This window comes from Puma concolor, chromosome B4 (genome assembly GCF_028749965.1).
Source record: "Puma concolor isolate L17-30 chromosome B4, mPumCon1.1.hap2, whole genome shotgun sequence".
NCBI lineage: Eukaryota > Metazoa > Chordata > Mammalia > Carnivora > Felidae > Puma > Puma concolor.
Genome location: NC_141673.1, coordinates 42205863 through 42223328, shown reverse-complemented (window position 1 = coordinate 42223328; position 17466 = coordinate 42205863). Strand labels below are relative to the sequence as shown.

The window sequence follows — 17466 nt, the reverse complement described above, 5'->3', positions numbered from 1 at the left end:
GCCGGAGCTGTGTCTTGCTCCCGCGCCGCCTCCAGGTTTCCCGCGTTATTGACTCAGTCCCCCCTTGGCAGCCTCCCTCGAGCGGACTGTGGCGCACATCTGCCTCGTGCCGGGGGCCCGCCCCCGGGCTATGCTGCCCACGCCCAGAGCCTTCCGCCCGTCTGGTCCGGCGCAGTGCAGCAGAGCGCGCTCCCGCTCGGGGCCGGCCCGGCTCGCGCGCACGCGCGCTGGGACCCCCGCCCTCAGAGGGGAGTGGGGGCAGAGGGGGCGGTAACGGGGGAGGGGAAGGAGAAGGAGGAGGCGGCGGCCGCATCGCCTCCGGCGGGGCTCGAGCTCGCCCTCGCGCGTGCCCTCCGCCTCGCCCGAGCCCCGCGAGGGTGAAACGCTTTCTCCCGGCATGCAGCGGGAGGAGGGATTTAACACCAAGATGGCGGACGGCCCGGATGAGTACGATACCGAAGCGGGCTGTGTGCCCCTTCTCCATCCAGAGGTGAGGAACCGCGCCGAGCGCATTCCTCGCCCTTCGGGCCCCGACCGTTCTCCCCCGAACTTGCGGAGGGCTATGGCCTAACCGTGTGGGGGTAGTGGAACGTGCCGAAGTTGGGGAGGGCGGGGAGGCAAATCCAGGCCCTAGCGCGGCTGCGAGCGGATAACGGGGTGGAGATAGCGGGGCGGGCCTGGTCGGGGCGGGCTCTGGGACGCAGTCCCTGGCTGTGCCTAGAGGACAGAGGTGGAGATGTTGATGGTTCTGCTCTGTCGCCACGCTGCTCGCGGGTGCACAGGTGACGGGGGCCTAGTGCTGGCTTGGAACCGCAGCTTACGCCCCTAGTCCTGCTCCAAGCTTCTCGGGGGCGAGGACAGAGCGCGTCTGGTTTTGATTTCTTCTCATTTGCTTCGCTGTGGTGAATGGTGGTAGCTCTTCCTCCCATTTAGCTCATCACTGTGGGTAGTGCAGGGTAAGAACACAGTTTCTGTATAAAGTGATGTCCTTCCAGGTTATGCCATAGGCAGCACCTCGGGCACCTTGTGTCGGATGTCCTTATATGAGCGTTTGTCCTTATGCGATTAAGGAGAGAGGTCAAAACTTTTGGGAACAGAGCCACGCTTACACTAGCTTGTCAAAGTATGGGTTGTTTTGTTTTGTTTTTTTGGTTTTGTTTGTTTTTTGGAGCCAGGGGAAGACAGTGCAACACGTTTCCCATCACAACAGGAGTATCTTCCCGTGTAAGTAAACAGTGTCCCGCTCCAGGATCTGTCATATTCTGTACTTGTTTACTTCTTAATTTATAGCTGAGCTAGTGCTAGTTCAGTCCTGGAAGCAATTCGTGATGCATTCCAGTTTTCAGTGATTCACAGTTAGGTGTGGGTCAGGTAGCGGCAAAGCTTACTGAAGAACTGTAGTTTTTATGAGGTTAAGGGATGAAGACAACCTTTGTGTTGTAGTGAGGGGAACCAACATGGAAGTGTCTATCTGGTTACTTTACAGGAGAATGATTCTACTTGTTTCTGAACTTTGGGCTATATTGCATGCTTTTATTATTTAGTAAAATGTAAATAAAGATACACACTTAAACATGTTCTGTATTAATACTCAATCACCCTCTTACTCATCACTTTGCTTTACCACAAACAGATGGGACCGTTCCTTAGGAATATGCCTGAGCCACTGTCCATAGAAAAGGCTTCTCTGGATTTCTGAGAAACAGAGCTGTCCAGTAAAACTAAATATTTTTGTGACCAAGGTAGTAAGGTTTTTAGAACTGTCATTGGAGCTTAGGCCTGAAAAATATACCAAGAAACAAAGTAGTTTTCAGATGATGCATTGAAAATAGTGCTAAGGAATATTTATTATTCGTCTATTCCTGTGAAAGTTTCAAATACTTAAATATTGATTTTATGTATTTTAACATACTGTTCTCTTGGTAAACCTTTGCTTTGTAAAATAGTACATTGTTTGGTACTTTGGTAACAATCCAGAGAGAGATTGCTTGGTATAATGAAATGGCCTGTAGGCTTGAAATTTACAGACCAGTCTTCCGGGTGCCATGTAATAGAATGTTATTAGAAAATCGATTGAAAGTGGAAGTTGATATCGATATCTACCATTCCTTTTCACCTAGCAAACACAAAGTCTGATTAGATGTTATGAGTCTTAAGCTTAGACTTACAAGAGCTAAGGTCTTTCTGCATTTTTCCTGTGGTTAGTGTTGCGTGCATACCTGGTAAAGTTCTGCTTCCTTGCAGTATGTGCTCGGGCAAGCTACTTCTGAGTTCTAGCTTCATGGTTTATAATACTGGTTTGCAATAATAACTGATAGGCTATTGTGAGGATTGAGACGATGTATTCTTTTTTTGTTAAAATAAGCAGTGTTTTCACCTTCTTTTGGAAAGAAACCCATTCTCTGCCTTGGTAAGCAAATAAAAATGCTTTTAACTTCTTTTAGAAGAGAACATAGACCTTTGGTCAGACAGACTTAGGTTCCAATCTTTATTTGTAGTAATTAGCCAAGGGACCTGAGACAAGCACTTAATCTCTTTAGGTCCCAATTTGTTCATCAGAAATGGAGATGTGGGCTAGTTCACTTAGCTGTAAGGGATTAGGTGAAGCTGTACGTGTTGAGGATTAAGAATTGGCACATTGTAGGTGCTCAGTTAATGTTACTTCTTTTTCTTCTACCAGAAGAAGGAGGGAGATGTTACACATTTTGGTTTTGTTAAATGGTTTAGAGACTTGTGTGGACTTTAATTTATGGAATAGAATCTTGTAGGAACAAGTTTTATTTTACTTTTTATCTTAATTTAACACTGTGTCACAAAAATAGTTTCTCACTTAATATTTGTTGAACAGACGAATTATTATTTGTAGGATAAAGAAATAAGCCATTTCATAAACCTTCTGTTAGTATGCAAACTGTGCACTCTTAAAACCGTTCTCAAGGGATTACGTAATTAGATAAACAGTGAAACCTTTTTAGAGATATTTCCTGTGAGAGAACCTTTTTAATTAAGTGATCCATTCATTTAGTCAGTCTTTTAAACATTTGTTTATTTTGTTTGGGTCAGGTATTGTGCTGGACTCTTAAGACTTTGGGATTTTTGTGTTAAATTCAGTGAGAGACAGGATAGGGTTAAGAGCCACTGGTGATAAGCAGAATTTGGGTTTTGCCACTTGCTATTATCGTGGTTCATTTACATTTGTAAAATTGGGTCAGTATCTCTTAGAGTATTTATTGTGAGTATTAAGTAGTATAATAATGTTTTTAAGTGTTTATATAATGTTTAAATTTTTTTTTTTTCAACGTTTTTATTTATTTTTGGGACAGAGAGAGACAGAGCATGAACGGGGGAGGGGCAGAGAGAGAGGGAGACACAGAATCCGAAACAGGCTCCAGGCTCCGAGCCATCAGCCCAGAGCCTGACGCGGGGCTCGAACTCACGGACCGCGAGATCGTGACCTGGCTGAAGTCGGACGCTTAACCGACTGCGCCACCCAGGCGCCCCTATATAATGTTTATAAAGCAGTCATCCCAGACTGAGGCTGCCAAACAAATCTAACCTTCTGAAAGTCCTGGCATGTAGCGAATACTGGTGCTATTACTTTGTTTTCTGATGAAATAGGTGATTATTCATTTTATCATAATGGAAGAAATTAGAGGTTATTTGGGAAAAGATGAACTGATTATCATGGGATTAGGGTGCTAATCCTAACTCTTGACTTTAGGCTGTTGTACCTTTAACTACTCTTAGTTTTTTTGCTTTGAAGATAAAAGAGTTAGACTAGATGATCTCTTAAGATTTCTTTAAACTCTAATGTTGTGATTGTATGTTGTGAGTTTTCAGAATCAGTAGGTTTGAGCATCTACTACGTGCATAGCACTGTGCTAGGTTATATGGGTGAAAATAAAATAAATAGGATAGCTCCTGCTCTCCAGAGTTAGTGATCTAATTGGGAATATATACGCTGTTAAGTGTGAAACACTTAACAGAAGGCAAATAAGTGCTGAATTGAGTAGTGTAGCCTGCAAGCAGTGTCAGATTTCCATCATCTAGAATGGTTAGAAGAAAGACTTTAGCAGGGACATAGAGACCATATGTTGGTCTACAATCCAGCTGACTTGCTATCATCACTCTTCCGTTTCACCCGCTAGTATATCCTCAGTAAGCCTTCCTAACTCTTTCATAGAATGAGGCCACAATACCCCCCTTTGCCAGAGTATTATTATAGGGACTCTCTGTTTCAGCAAGATCTGACTCAGAGCTTTGAACTAGATTGCCTAGATTATCTAGGGCTTTCATCTCTTGTTTTCTTTTTTTCTCAATTTAAGAACTTCTGTCACTGCCTTTTCTTTAGTTTCTCTTTTTTAAATGGTATATATATGTTTTTTTTTTGCTTTACATTAATTTTGTCCATATTCATGTCTCATTTTTTTGTTTAAAATTTTAAGGCAAAATATTACTATGTCTCCTGCCTTCAGATTTAAAAAAAAAAAAATCTCTTTTTTGAAGTTTTCTTTAGTGAAAGTGATTTTGCCTTTTTCCGTTACTATTTTTTTGCCCTATCATGTAGTTAGAGATACATGTGTACACATAAGTAAATTAATTCATTTGCTTTCAGAAAGTAGATAGAAAATTTCTTTGAAAATTGCTTTTCTTCTTCTGTTGGGTTACCGGCACACGCTTTCCCTTTAAAGTATGTCTTTCTGGCCGTCTTTAGAATCTGATGCCTTTTTTTATTCGGGAGGAACGCTATAGGTCATGTAGTTGTAATTTAGATTTAAAAACACTGTACCTCAAGCATAGTAATCACTGAATCAATGTATATAAAATACAAATGCAACTGATTGGTGACCTCATAGATTGTGGCAAAGCCAAAGTTGCAAACTACTGACCTATAATTTAGCTGTGAGAAATTAAGCTGTGAGAAATGCCATTTTACAGTTTTGACTTCTTTGTTTTATTTTGCTCATTATTTTTATTTAGTTTGAGAGAATCATTCTAAAAATATTTAAGAACGGACTGTGGAGTGGATAGATATAAGATAGAGGTTAAAAGTGTGAGTACTAGTGTATGGCTGTTTGAGTTTAAATTCTAGTGTTGCCACTTACTAGCTATGTGACCCTGGGCAAGTTATTGAATTGTGTCCTAATTTTCCAGATTTAAATGAGAGTATAATAGCACCTACCTCATGAAGTTGTTGTGAAAGTTAAATGAGATAATATATGTAAAGTTCTGAGTCTGGTGCTTAATAACACGATACATGTTAGCTGTTAATGTTGTGGTAAGAAATTAGTAATTCTCAAGCAACAGTAGTATACATTATTATTGGGCATGGAGGCAACTAAGTAGGTAAGAAAATTAAAATTGGGGATTGAGGAGAGGATAGGCAGAGGACTCCATTTTAAGCCTTTTTTATATTATTTATTTATTTTTAAATGTGTGCTTTGATATGAGGAGTGTTTGTTGAGCATCTAAGTATGATCTTGATGCTTTGATAGTCCACAGAGTAATGGGGAATATAAAATAAGGCATTGCAGAATAACAAAAGATTAACTGTAGGCCTCCAGATCCCTCACACTAGATGAAAGTGAGCATGTTAAAATTTTGTTAAAAGTTAAAAACCCATGGCAAACCTCTTTTCCTCTAGAAAGTATCCTAAGGTTATGTTAGGGTAATTAGGATTAGTTAGTTAAGGCATCTTGATATAGTGTACTTTTTTAATGGAACCTCCTACAATCACACAGTCCAAAAAACATTATTTCAATACAAAGTTACATGAAATTCTCTTTCACAGCATCATCTAACTCTAATATTATTTTGTAATTAGATTCTGTCACCGATAGGTAATTTAAGAATAAAATATCAAATACTTAATTTTTTTTTTTTTAATGTTTATTTTTGAGGGGGAGAGGCAGAGAGAGAGAGGGAGACACAGAATCCAAAGCAGGCTCCAGGCTCCGAGCTGTCAGCACAGAGCCCGACGCGGGGCTCAAACTCGGGAACAGCAACATCATGACCTGAGCTGAAGTCGGATGCCTAACTGACTGAGCCACCTAGGCACCCCAAATATCAAATACTTTAAACTTTGGAATTAGAAGAATTGATTCAAGGCAATATTGTATTTATAGAAAATGAAAGTAAAATTCTCACCCAATGTAATAATTTTCTAATTGTAGGATAATATTTTCTATTAAAATATCCTTAGAATAGAGCTGCAGGCAACTAATTTGAAAGTACAGTGAAATTTAGCTTTCTGTGAAGGAAATATTGCAAAGAACTTAATTTCCTGAATTATAGAGGGATAAACAGAACATTTTTGTCTTCTGTTTTAATTGGTGAAAATTTGCCATATTATTCCATTTTCTAGGGTTGATACATACTAAATAGGATAGAATCTCAGATAAATTGCAATATTATAGTGTCTTAAGCTTGTCTTTGTGATTATCAATGATTATTGAGGAGATGGAGATGAGGGGGTTAAATGTATCTGAAGGGTTTTTTTTTTTTGTATATATGTTAGATAGCTTGTATCTTTTTTTAATGCTTATTTTATTTTGAGAGAGTGAGAGAGAGCCTGTGTGCACACAAGAGTGGGGGAGAGGGAGAGAGAGAATCCCAAGTAGGCTCAGTGCTGTAAGTGCAGAGCGTGACATGGGGCTTCAATTCACGAGCCCGTGAGATTATGACCTGAACTGAAAGAGTCGGACACTTAACTGACTGAGCCACCTGGGTGACCCTAAATAGCTTGTGTTTTTCAATTGGTTATTTAATACTAGGAAAAATCAAGTGAAAAAATAGTAACCACTGATTGAGAATTTACTGTACTGTACCCTTGTGAATTAAAAAAAAAAAAATTTTTTTTAACATTTATTTAGTTTTGAGAGAGACAGAGACAGAATGTGAGTGGGTTAGGGGCAGAGAGAGAGACACACACAGAATCCGAAGCAGGCTCCAGGCTCTGAGCCAGCACAGAGCCCGACGTGGGGCTCAAACTCAAGAGCTGTGAGGTCACGACCTGGGCCAAAGTTGGACGCTCAACCGACTGAGCCACGCAGGCACCCTTACCATTGTGAATTTTTAAAAATGACTTTTTGGATTACCAACATTTGTTAATTTATGAAGGATTTAATGAGGGATGAACGAGCCTATCCCTGTTCTTATGATTGATAAACAAATAAGTAAGTCCTTCATTGAAAAGAGAAGTTATTTGTTGTGTAAGAATCCTTGAGTTGCAAATGTCTCCAACCCTTTAAAAATTCTTTTTAAAAATGTTTATTCATTTTTTTGAGAGAGAGAGAGAGAGAGAGACCAAGTGTGAGTGGGGGAGGGGTAGAGAGAGAGAGGGAGACACAGAATCTGAAGTAGGCTCTAGGCTCGGAGCTGTCAGCACAGAGCCCGATGTGGGGCTCGAACTCATAAACCATGAGATCGTGACCTGGCTGATGTTAGAAGCTTAACCGACTGAGCCATCCAGGAGCCCCATGTTTCCAATCCTTTTAAAACTAACTTGGGCAAAAAGGAAGTTACTGATTCCTATAATTCTAACTTAGGATAGCAAGAGACTCAAGGATCCCTGGAATCTGAGCCAAGAATGTCAACAAGACTGTTTTTCCTCTATCCTCATCTCTGCCTTTCAGCTCTATTTTCTCCTAATGTAGGACAGCTGCTTCTCTGTAGTGGGGATATGGATGTGGACTTTTTTTTTTTTTTGCCATATGTCTCAAATATCAGCTAACCATTAGAGGGGGACTGCATGTTTTCCCTTTTCCACATTGGAATTGGGTTTTCCTGATTTAGGTTTTTTTCCATTCTTACAGCCATGAGATAGGGCCTGTTATTTGCTAAGATCTCTTGGTTGGATTTGGGGGAAGAACAGTTTCCTTAAGGAATGCTAGCATGTGAAATTATTTCTGTCCTCTATACTCTTAAAGAACTTTTTGTTTGCTTTGTTTCCAGCCATCCAGTTTTGTTGTTGTTGTTGTTGTTGTTATGCTTTAAGAGATGTTGTAATAACATTGAACTCATTCCTAATGCCAAATGTTCTAGTTGGGTTACTGAATAACAAATAACCTAGACCAGGGGTTGGGAAACTTTCTGTGAAGTTTCCAGATAGTAAATGTTTTCAAGTTTGTGAGCCATATGAGTCTCTTTGGCAACTACTCAGTTCTGTGGTGGTCATATGAGAGCAGCCAAAGACAATATGGAAATGATTGGATGTGCTGTATTCCAATAAAACTTTATATATAAAATCAGGTGATGGGCCAGATTTGACCTGTGGGCTAAAATTTGCCAGGGCTATATTTGTCCCTTATCTGGGCAATACATAGGTACTCCAAGAAACTTATATTAAAATATAGATTTCAGTGCATTGAATCCCATTAATCACTGGTATTCAGTAACTTTATCACAACTGGATTTGTGTGGGAGATGGGTTAGGTGAAGTAAGAATATGAGTGTGTGTGTTTGTGTGTGTGTGTATTAGAATCTTACTGAGAATTTTGTTAGAATACACTTATTTCCATGCACACCTCTCACAGTTTCCAATTTAGTATGTGGGTTTGTGGTATGCATATTTTGAAAAAGTTCCAGAGATGATTCTTATCTTATAAACTCTCATATTTTGTTCCCCGTTCAGTGATACATACTTGATATGTGGGAAAACTTTTACTCCAGGAGGAGGAAGGAAAGTAACTTGACATTTAATATATGAGGCATTGTACTTATTGCTATTCACGTTACCTCTTTGGTTTGATAGATCACAATAATGGTAATTGCTAACATTTATCAAATTATAACCATGAACTAGTCACTATCCTGAAACAGTTCTGCATATATATTCATTCATTTAATTTGTACATTTTTTCATACCTATTTTATAAATGAGGAAATAGAGGCAGAGAGAGGGTAAGTAACTTGCTGGTAAGTGGCAGTACTGAATTTGAATCCAGGCATACTGTTTGAATTTAGTTGCTCCTTTTTAAAAGTGCAGCACAGTGTGATAGTGATAATACAGTCATAGAGTTGATTGAATATTATTATTTGCCAAGGCACTGGTTAGCAATGCCCAGGGATTACAGATGCCCTCATTTACTTTTCAAAAATTCTTAAAAGTTTTTTTTAATAGACTTTATTTTTTAGACTAGTTTTGAGTTCACGGCAAAATTGAGCAGGAAGTACAGAGATTTCCCATATACTGGCTGCCCACACACTTGTACCACCCTCCCCATCAATATCCTACATCAGAGTTACATTTGTTACATTTTATGAGCCTACATTGATACATCATCATCACTGAAAGGCCATAGTTTACCATAGGGCTTACTTTTGGCGTAAATTCTATGGGTTTTGACAAATGTATAATGCATCCACTATTACAGTAGTATATGGAATAGTTGCACTGCCTTAAAAATCCTCTGTGCTCCACCTGTTCATCCCTCCCTTCCTGCTAACTGGCAATCACTGATATTTTTACTGTTTTCGTAGTTTTGCTGTTACTGTAAAGCCACGTAGTTGTAATCATGCAGTATGTAGCCTTTTCAGGCTGGCTTCTTTACTTAGTAATAGCATTTTAGTTTTTTCCATGTTTTTTCATGACTTGACAACTCATTTCTTTTTTAATGCTGAATACTGTTTCATTTTCTGGATATACCATAGTTTGTTTATTCACCTACTGAAGGACATTTTGGTTATTTCTGTGTACTGCTCATTTACTTTTTACAGTTCTGAAAAGTAGGTATTATTGAACTGTTTATAGATTAGGAAGCAGAGTCAGAGAGGTGAGGTAATTTATTCAAGTTCACATCATTAGCAGTTGGCAGAGTTTATATTAGAATCTAAACTCTGACTCCAAATTCATAATCCTCGTATATACTCTGCCATATAATTTAATAGGCCAAAACACAAATTAGTTTTGATTATATAATAGAAAAACTATCAGAGTTACTATCAGCTTTTGTTATTAAAGAAGTTAGGGGAGGACTCCGTTTTGGCAGTTGCTGTAAGGCTACTTTTTTGAATAATTGACTTGAAATCCTAAAACTAGATTTTTGTAAAAACACTGCTTCAAAATTTTTATTAATTCAATTGATTTTTTTTCTTTCTTCTGCTTAGTCTAAACTCATAAGGGAAAATATGTTTTCATTAATAAAATCCCTTGAAAGGAAATGAAATAACCCTAGGTATGGATCAGGGAAGGCTTTGGAGGGGTTGGAGATAAGTATTCTTAGCATTAAATCTGTGGTAGTAGCTGATGAGAGGACAAGTGCTGGCTTGAGTCTAGGCACCTCTGGTGTAAAACTTTTTGAAGAGTCACACTATCATTTGTGTTATCACCCTTCACTGTAATTATAAATATTCACTACTCTCCATTTGCAATTCTGTGACTATGGTCATGAATAAACTGTAGACATTCTTTCTAAGGGAATTTTCCTTTCTGATTGAACACTCATTACGAATATCCAAGATCTTTCAACTCTTTGTGTAAGAAGTTAATTAAGTTGATTTCATAAGTTTCTATTTTCTAAACTTGTTTTTTCCTTATTTGTCTTCTTTTTTTCTGTGGATAGTTGAATGTAACCAAATCCAAAAAAAGTCACACTTGGGGGAAAAAAAAATTGACAAACTAGAATCTAGCACTATAAGATAGCAGACCAAATAAAAACTTAAAACTTTCTGAACTATCATTCTAACATCTGATTTATTCTATATTGTTGAATAATACATGTGAATTTTCAAGGTATCAGAAATTTAAATTCCAGTATGGGTTTTGGCTTTTAAGAAACATGGCACATGATTATTGTTAAAAATTTAAGGAGTACAGAAGGTGTATAGTAGAAGGTAAAGTATATAACTGATGCATTTTTTTCTTAATACACTTAGGACATAGTTCCATCTTAGCATATAATTATTTTTACCATTCTTTGTAATATCTAGACCTGCCTTTTTTTTTAAAGTTCTTATATTTAATGCAGTTTTATAATATTATTTGACTATAAACAGATAAGTTAAAGTGTATATTATAAACACAGACACAGCCTGCTGAGTTCTGTGGTTCATGTTGTGCAGATTATTATGTTAATCCTCAAATCAGTTTTCTAGGTGTGCAGGATGGTTTAGTGTTGATCTGGCTGTATTTCATGGATGTGATACACAAAAAAAACTTCCATGCTGTTCTGTCATCTTGGTTTCTCCTAGACCTGCCTTGTTAATGTGGTAGCTACCACCAATGACATGTGGCAATTTAAATTTAAACTAATTAGAATGAATATAATAAAAAGTTCAGCTTTTCAGTCACATTAGTCAGGTTCCAAGTGTTTATTAGCTATGTGTGGCTAGCAGCTACTGTTTGAGATAGCACAGAAATGTAGCATACGTCCATAATTGCAGAAAGCTCTATTGCACAGTACTGGTCTGGATGGGTTTTTTGTTTGTTTGCTTTTTGTTTTTTTGAGAGAGACGGGTGCACAAGTGGGGTAGGGGCAAAAAGCGAGGGAGAGAGAATAATTTTCAATTAAAAATTTTTTTTTATATTTATTTTTGAGAGAGAGAGAGAGAGAGAGAGAGAGAGAGAGAGAGAGAGAGAGAGAGAGAGACAAGCATGAGTGGAAGAGGGGCAGACGGAGAGGGAGACATAGCATCCGAAGCAGGCTCCAGGCTCTGAGTTGTCAGGATAGAGCTGGACAGGGGCTCAAACCCACAAACTGCGAGATTGTGACCTGAGCCAGAGTCGGAGGCTAAACTGACTGAGCCACCCAGGTGCCCTGAAAATCTTCTTTCTTTAAAATTTTTTGAAAGTTTATTTATTTATTTTGAGAGAGAGAGAGAGAGAGAGCAAGGGAGGGGCAGAAAGACAGGGAGAGAAAGAGAATCCTGAGCAGGCTCTACACTGTCAGTGCAGAGCCTGATGCGGGGTTTGAACCCATGAACTGTGACCTGAGCTGAAATCAAGAGTCAAACAGTTAACCGACTGAGCCACCTGGGTGCCCCTGGATGATTTTTTAATCATGTGTATGTTTTTTAAAAATATTTTTTTTTTACTGCAGAGCCATTTTTGTTGAGGTATATTTTATTTATGATAAATTACATAAATTAAAAATTTTTAAGTGGATAATTTTTCTTTAACTTAAACTTTTTATTTTGAGATCATTTAGATTCACATGCAGTTGTAAGAAAAAGTGCACAGAGATCTTGTGTACCCATTACCCAGGTTCTCCCAATGGTAACACCTTGTAGAATTATAGAGTAGTATCACAACTGGGAGATTGATATTGAATCACTGAAGATATAGAACATTTCCATCACCAGAAAGATCCTTTGTATTGCCTTTGTATATCATGCTAATCTAGTATCCATTTCTGTAGTTTTTGTAATTTTAAGAATGTTATTTAAATGGAATCATAATTGTTTGTAACCTTATGGGCGTGGCTTTTTTCAATCAGCATAATACTCTGGAGATTGATCTGGTTGTAGCGGACATCATCAGTTTGTTCCTTGTTATTACTGGGTAGTATATGGATATACTATAGTTTGTTTAATCATTTACCTATTGAAAGATATCTGGGTTGTTTACAGCTTTTGGTTATTATAAATGAAGCTACTTTAACCATTTGTATGCAGGTCCTGTGTAAACATAAGTTTTTCTCTGGGATAAATGCCCGGAAGTGCAATTACTGGGTTATATGGTAGTTTTATGTCAGTGTTTTTAGGAAACTGTCAAGCTGGTTTCCATAGTGACTGTACACAACCAGCAGTGTGTGAGTGATCTGATCTCTGTATCCTCACCAGCATTTGGTGTTGACAATGATTGTAGCCCATTTTAATACGTATATGATTATAAGTCATTGTGGTGTTAATTTGCATTTCCCTAATGGCAAATGATGCCAACTATGTTTACATGTGCTTATTTGCCATCTTTATATCCTCTTGGGTGAAATATGTCTTTATATCCTCTTGGGTGAAATCTTTATATCCTCTTTGTTTGCTAGGGCATACAAACACCACACACAAGGTAGCTTAAATAATGGAAATTTATTTTCTCATAGTTCTTGAGACTGGAAGTCCAACATCAAGGTATTAGTAGGTTTGGTTTTTTCTGAGGTCCCACTCTTTAGCTTATAGATGGCTGCTCTTTTGCTGTGTCCTCACATGGTTTTTCCTCTGTGCTCACAGTGCCCCTGGTGTCTGTGTCCAGATATCCTCCTCCTTTAAGGACACCAGTTAGATTGGATTAGGGTCCACCCTCATGACCTCATTTAAACTTAATTCCTTCTTTAAAGGGCCTGCTCCAAATACAGTAACATTCTGAGGTACTGGCAGCTAGGCTTCAACAAATTGATTTTGGGGTGACACAGTTCAGCCCATAACAATGTCTTGTGCCAGTTTTTTTTTAAATTGATTCTTTATTTTACTGGTGAGTTTTGAGAGTTTTTAGTATGTATATTAGACACTAGTTCTTTGTCTTAGTTTGCAGATATTTTCTCCCAGTCAATAGCTTGTCTTTTCAACCTCAACAGGGTCTTTATTAGAGGATAAGTTCAAATTTTGATGAGATCCAGTTTATACATTTTTACTTTTATGGGCTGTATTTTTTTCTGTCAAGTCTAAGATTCTCCTTGCCTAGCCATAGATCTCAAAGACTTTCTTTTTCTTGTTTACAGTTTATAGTTTTGTTGAAATATTGAAGATCAGGATCAGTTTTGAGGGTTTTTTTGCATAAAGTGTGACAATTAGGTTGAGGGTTTTTGTTTTTTGGGTTTTTTTTTTGTTTTGTTTTGTTTTTTTTTGCCTGTAAAGGTCCAGCTGCTTCAATACCCGTTGTTGAAAGAAAAGCTTACCTTTCTTCCACTGAATTACTTTTACATTGTTGTCAGAAATCAGTTGAACATATTTGTGTGTGTTTATTTCTGGGTTTTGTGTTCAGCTTTATTGATCTATATATCTATCCCTCAGCCAACACTATACCATCTTGATTACTGCAGCTATATAATAGGTCTTGAAATTGAGTCACTGCTTTCTTACTTTGTTAATCTTTTTTCAGAATTATTTTAGCTATTTTGCCTTCCTATATAAATTTTAGAATAACCTTGTCTACATCTACAAAAATTTTTGCTAGGATTTTGATAGGAATTGCGTTAAACCCATGTATCAATGTGGGGAGAATTGGCATCTTTACCATGTTAGGTCTTCCAATCCATGAATATGGTATGTCTGTTTATTTAGATCTTTGATTTCTTTCATCAGTGTTTTGTGGTTTTCAGCATAAAAGTACTGTATATGTTTAGTTACACTGATTTCTATCCTCTCAGGCTGACTTATGGCATCTCTCCAGCAGTTCTCATACTCCTACTTCATCAGTTTTTAGCTTTATCAGATTATATGTACTAGTGATAATTTCTCCCATCCTAAAAAAATCCCCAAACCAAACCATATTTTCTTTTTATCCCACTTACCTTCTGTCTTCTGCCCTATTTCTTTGCTCTTATTTATAGCAAAACTCCTCAGAAAAGTTGCTTATATTTGCTGTTCCCAGTTCCTTTCCTTCCCATCTTATCTTTAATCAGTCCAGCCTGGCATATGCCCTACCTTGTCAAAGTAAAGCAGCATCTATGTTGCTAAATCCACTGGTCAGCATGAGGCTCTTATCCTTCCTGACTTTTCATTTCCATTGATACAGTTGATTTCTCCTGGATAAACTTTCTTCACTTTGATTCAGGGAAATGCAGATCAAAACAAGGTATAAGTTTGGTACCCATCGGATTTCCTAAAAATTAAGTTTGGTAAATCCAAGTATAGTGAAAGGAAAACTGCATTGCTAGTGAGAGTATAAACTGGTACTACCACCTTAGAAAGCAATTTAATGAAGTTGAAGATACTCAAAGTCCTTTTATCCAGAAGTTCTACTACTAGGTGTTTACTACAGAGAAACTTTTACTGGTAAGCTCTGTGTAAGATTGTTCATGGTTTATAACGGCAAAAAGTCTCAGGGAAATGTATGGTATTTATTCATCTAATCAAGTACCATGTAGCAGTTGCATTGAATAAACTAGAACAACATCTATCAGCACAGAAAAATCTAAGAAACGTGATATTAAGTGAAAAGTACTAGGTATGAAAGGACAAATGCTTTATGATGTATTTGTATATAATAAGATATTAAGTGAAACTCTTCTTGTCATCTAAGCATGTTTCCTGGAGCTCAAAGCTGAGGACAGTAGCTGACAAAAGATCCCTGTAGTGTAAACAGAGATGCTGAACTTGATGGGAAGTGGCCATGATTTGTCCTGGAACTCTATTACCTCCAGCTTATACAAAATAGAGACTTTACTGGGAAGAAGGGCTCTTTGAAGACTTATCAAGGCAAAATGGAGTGATGTAGTGTTTTTATTGTCCTTTGTGGGTTGCAAACAATTTCTTTGAAAGACGGGCACTTTTCAGGAGGGAAAATGTGCCTATAGCTGGATGTCTGCTGGGTTGCAAAAAATAGTTAGGCTTCTCTTGGGATGCTGTCTTGTTAAAGAATTCATGGAAAAGTGTGATTTGGGTCCCCTGGAGTTTTTGAAGGCCCAGAGATGGGGGGCTGCTGCTGCTTTCCTGGTAAAGTATAAAGGTAAGGGATACATAAAATAGCCTTGCAGTGGAAGAGCCAGAGAGAGGGCTTCCTCTGTGTGTGCAGTGATGTTAAGAGTATTTCCTTTGGACCAGGCAAACACTTTAGAGGCTAGATAGGCTAGAGCCATCATGAAATAAACTTACCAAAAAAAAGTTTTCTGCTTGGCAGAAAACTGCTAGTTATACCACTAGCATAAGAGCTGAGGAGGAGTTTTAGAAATGAGCTAGAGAATGCCTATTTTATACCAGAAAATGTTACAGAGGGAGGTTCTGTCGGAGAATACCAGAGCTGGACAATAGTTAGAATGGGAAAAATGAATTTCATTCAGGAACTATTACAATAGGGAGGAAAGAAGCCCCTCAGTATAGAACTGGGCTCAGTTCTGAATACAGCAGGGACAATTGGGGATTTATAACAGAATGAGGGGCTCAGTGGATGGGAATACTAAAAGGAGACATCAAGGGTAGGGGGATTCTTGCTAAACTAACTTAACAGAATTCTTTCCGAAAGCTAAACTGTGCAGTCCTAGTAAAGTTATGGGGAATAAGGGCGAGGCCTAGTTGAGAAGAGGGCTCAGAGGACTCTGACCAAAGTTTGGTTAAGAGTTACTGTTTGTCCTCATGGGGTGAATTTCAGAAATCTCAAAATGCTCCACAGGAGAGAGCCACATTATCACCAATGATTGAGGGTATTTGATAGCCAAGAGAAAACTACAGATAGCACCAGTTTATGTAATATGAACTTGCCTCTGTCCTATGGTAAGCAGAATGATGGCCCGCCAAAGATATCAAGTCTTAATCCCTGGAACCTCTGTTACTTTATGAACGGAAAAGAGCCTCTAGGGATAATTAAATAAAGGGTCTTGAGATGGGGAAGTTATCTTAGATATCCAGGCAGACTCTGATTATAATCACATGTATCCTTATAAAAGGGAGGCAGAAGGAGATTTGAACACACACACATGCAGAAGGCTATATGAAGCAGACTGGAGAGATTCGGAGATGCTGGCCTGAAATTGGAGTGATATCGCTACAACCCAGGGAGTGCCAGAAGCCACCAGAGCTGGAAGAGGCAAAGAATGGCTTCTACCTTAGTACCTCTTCAGGGAGCATGGCTCTGTTGACACCTGTGATACTGATGTTTGATTTTGGACTTCTGATCTCCAGAACTATAAGATCATATATTTGTGTTGGTTTAAGCCACTAAGTTTGTGGTAACCTGTTACACCTGCAATGGGAAACTAACACACCATCACACAGTACTGTAATTATTGTTTGCAGAACACAGAAAACTGGATCACTAACTCTGCCTGAGGGAAACAAGGAATGTTGTAATGACATTTGAATTGTGAATTGAAGGATTTGTAAAAGTTTGCCAGACCTGAGATGGGGTGTGCCTTCTAAGTGGAATAGCTAACATGAGCAAAAGGACACTGAGGTTTTCAATATACAAAACCTTGGAATGCCTGTTAAACATACAGGATGTTGGGGCACCTGGGTGGCTCAGTTGGTTGAGTGTCAGACTTCTGCTCAGGTCATGATCTCACAGGCTCTCTGCTGTCAGCTCAGAGCCCGCTTGGGATCCTGTGTCTCCCTGTCTCTGCCCCTCCCCTGCTTTGCTCTCTCTCTCTCAAAAATAAATAAACATTTAAACAAACAAAAACATGTAGGATGCTTGGAAGGAAATGGTGGATACCAAAGCTGGAAGAAGTTGGAGCCAATTCATGCAATTTTGCATGATTACTGAAATGTTACCGTTTTACCCTATATACATGATTATAGATTTTAAGCAGGGGAGTGATTGGAACAGCAAGGTAGACAGACTATTTGAGAAGGTATTATAGAGGCAATAACAGAAAAGAA

The 17466-nt window shown here is 38.5% G+C and overlaps 1 protein-coding gene across 5 annotated transcripts in view; it reads left to right on the top strand.

The window, feature by feature from the left end:
- The first annotated feature begins 278 nt into the window (after window positions 1–278).
- Window positions 279–17466, top strand: part of ZDHHC17 (zDHHC palmitoyltransferase 17) — a 109456-nt gene continuing 92268 nt past the window's right edge. Inside the window, exon 1 of one of the 5 annotated variants that reach the window (XM_086712779.1) lies at window positions 279–490. In XM_086712779.1, the coding sequence (XP_086568905.1) occupies window positions 398–490 (93 nt within the window). In that variant the 5' untranslated portion in view covers window positions 279–397. Of the gene's footprint in view, window positions 491–516; window positions 1225–17466 lie in introns of those variants that run through there. The other 4 variants (XM_086712782.1, XM_086712777.1, XM_086712781.1 and 1 more) reach the window with 4 other exon arrangements.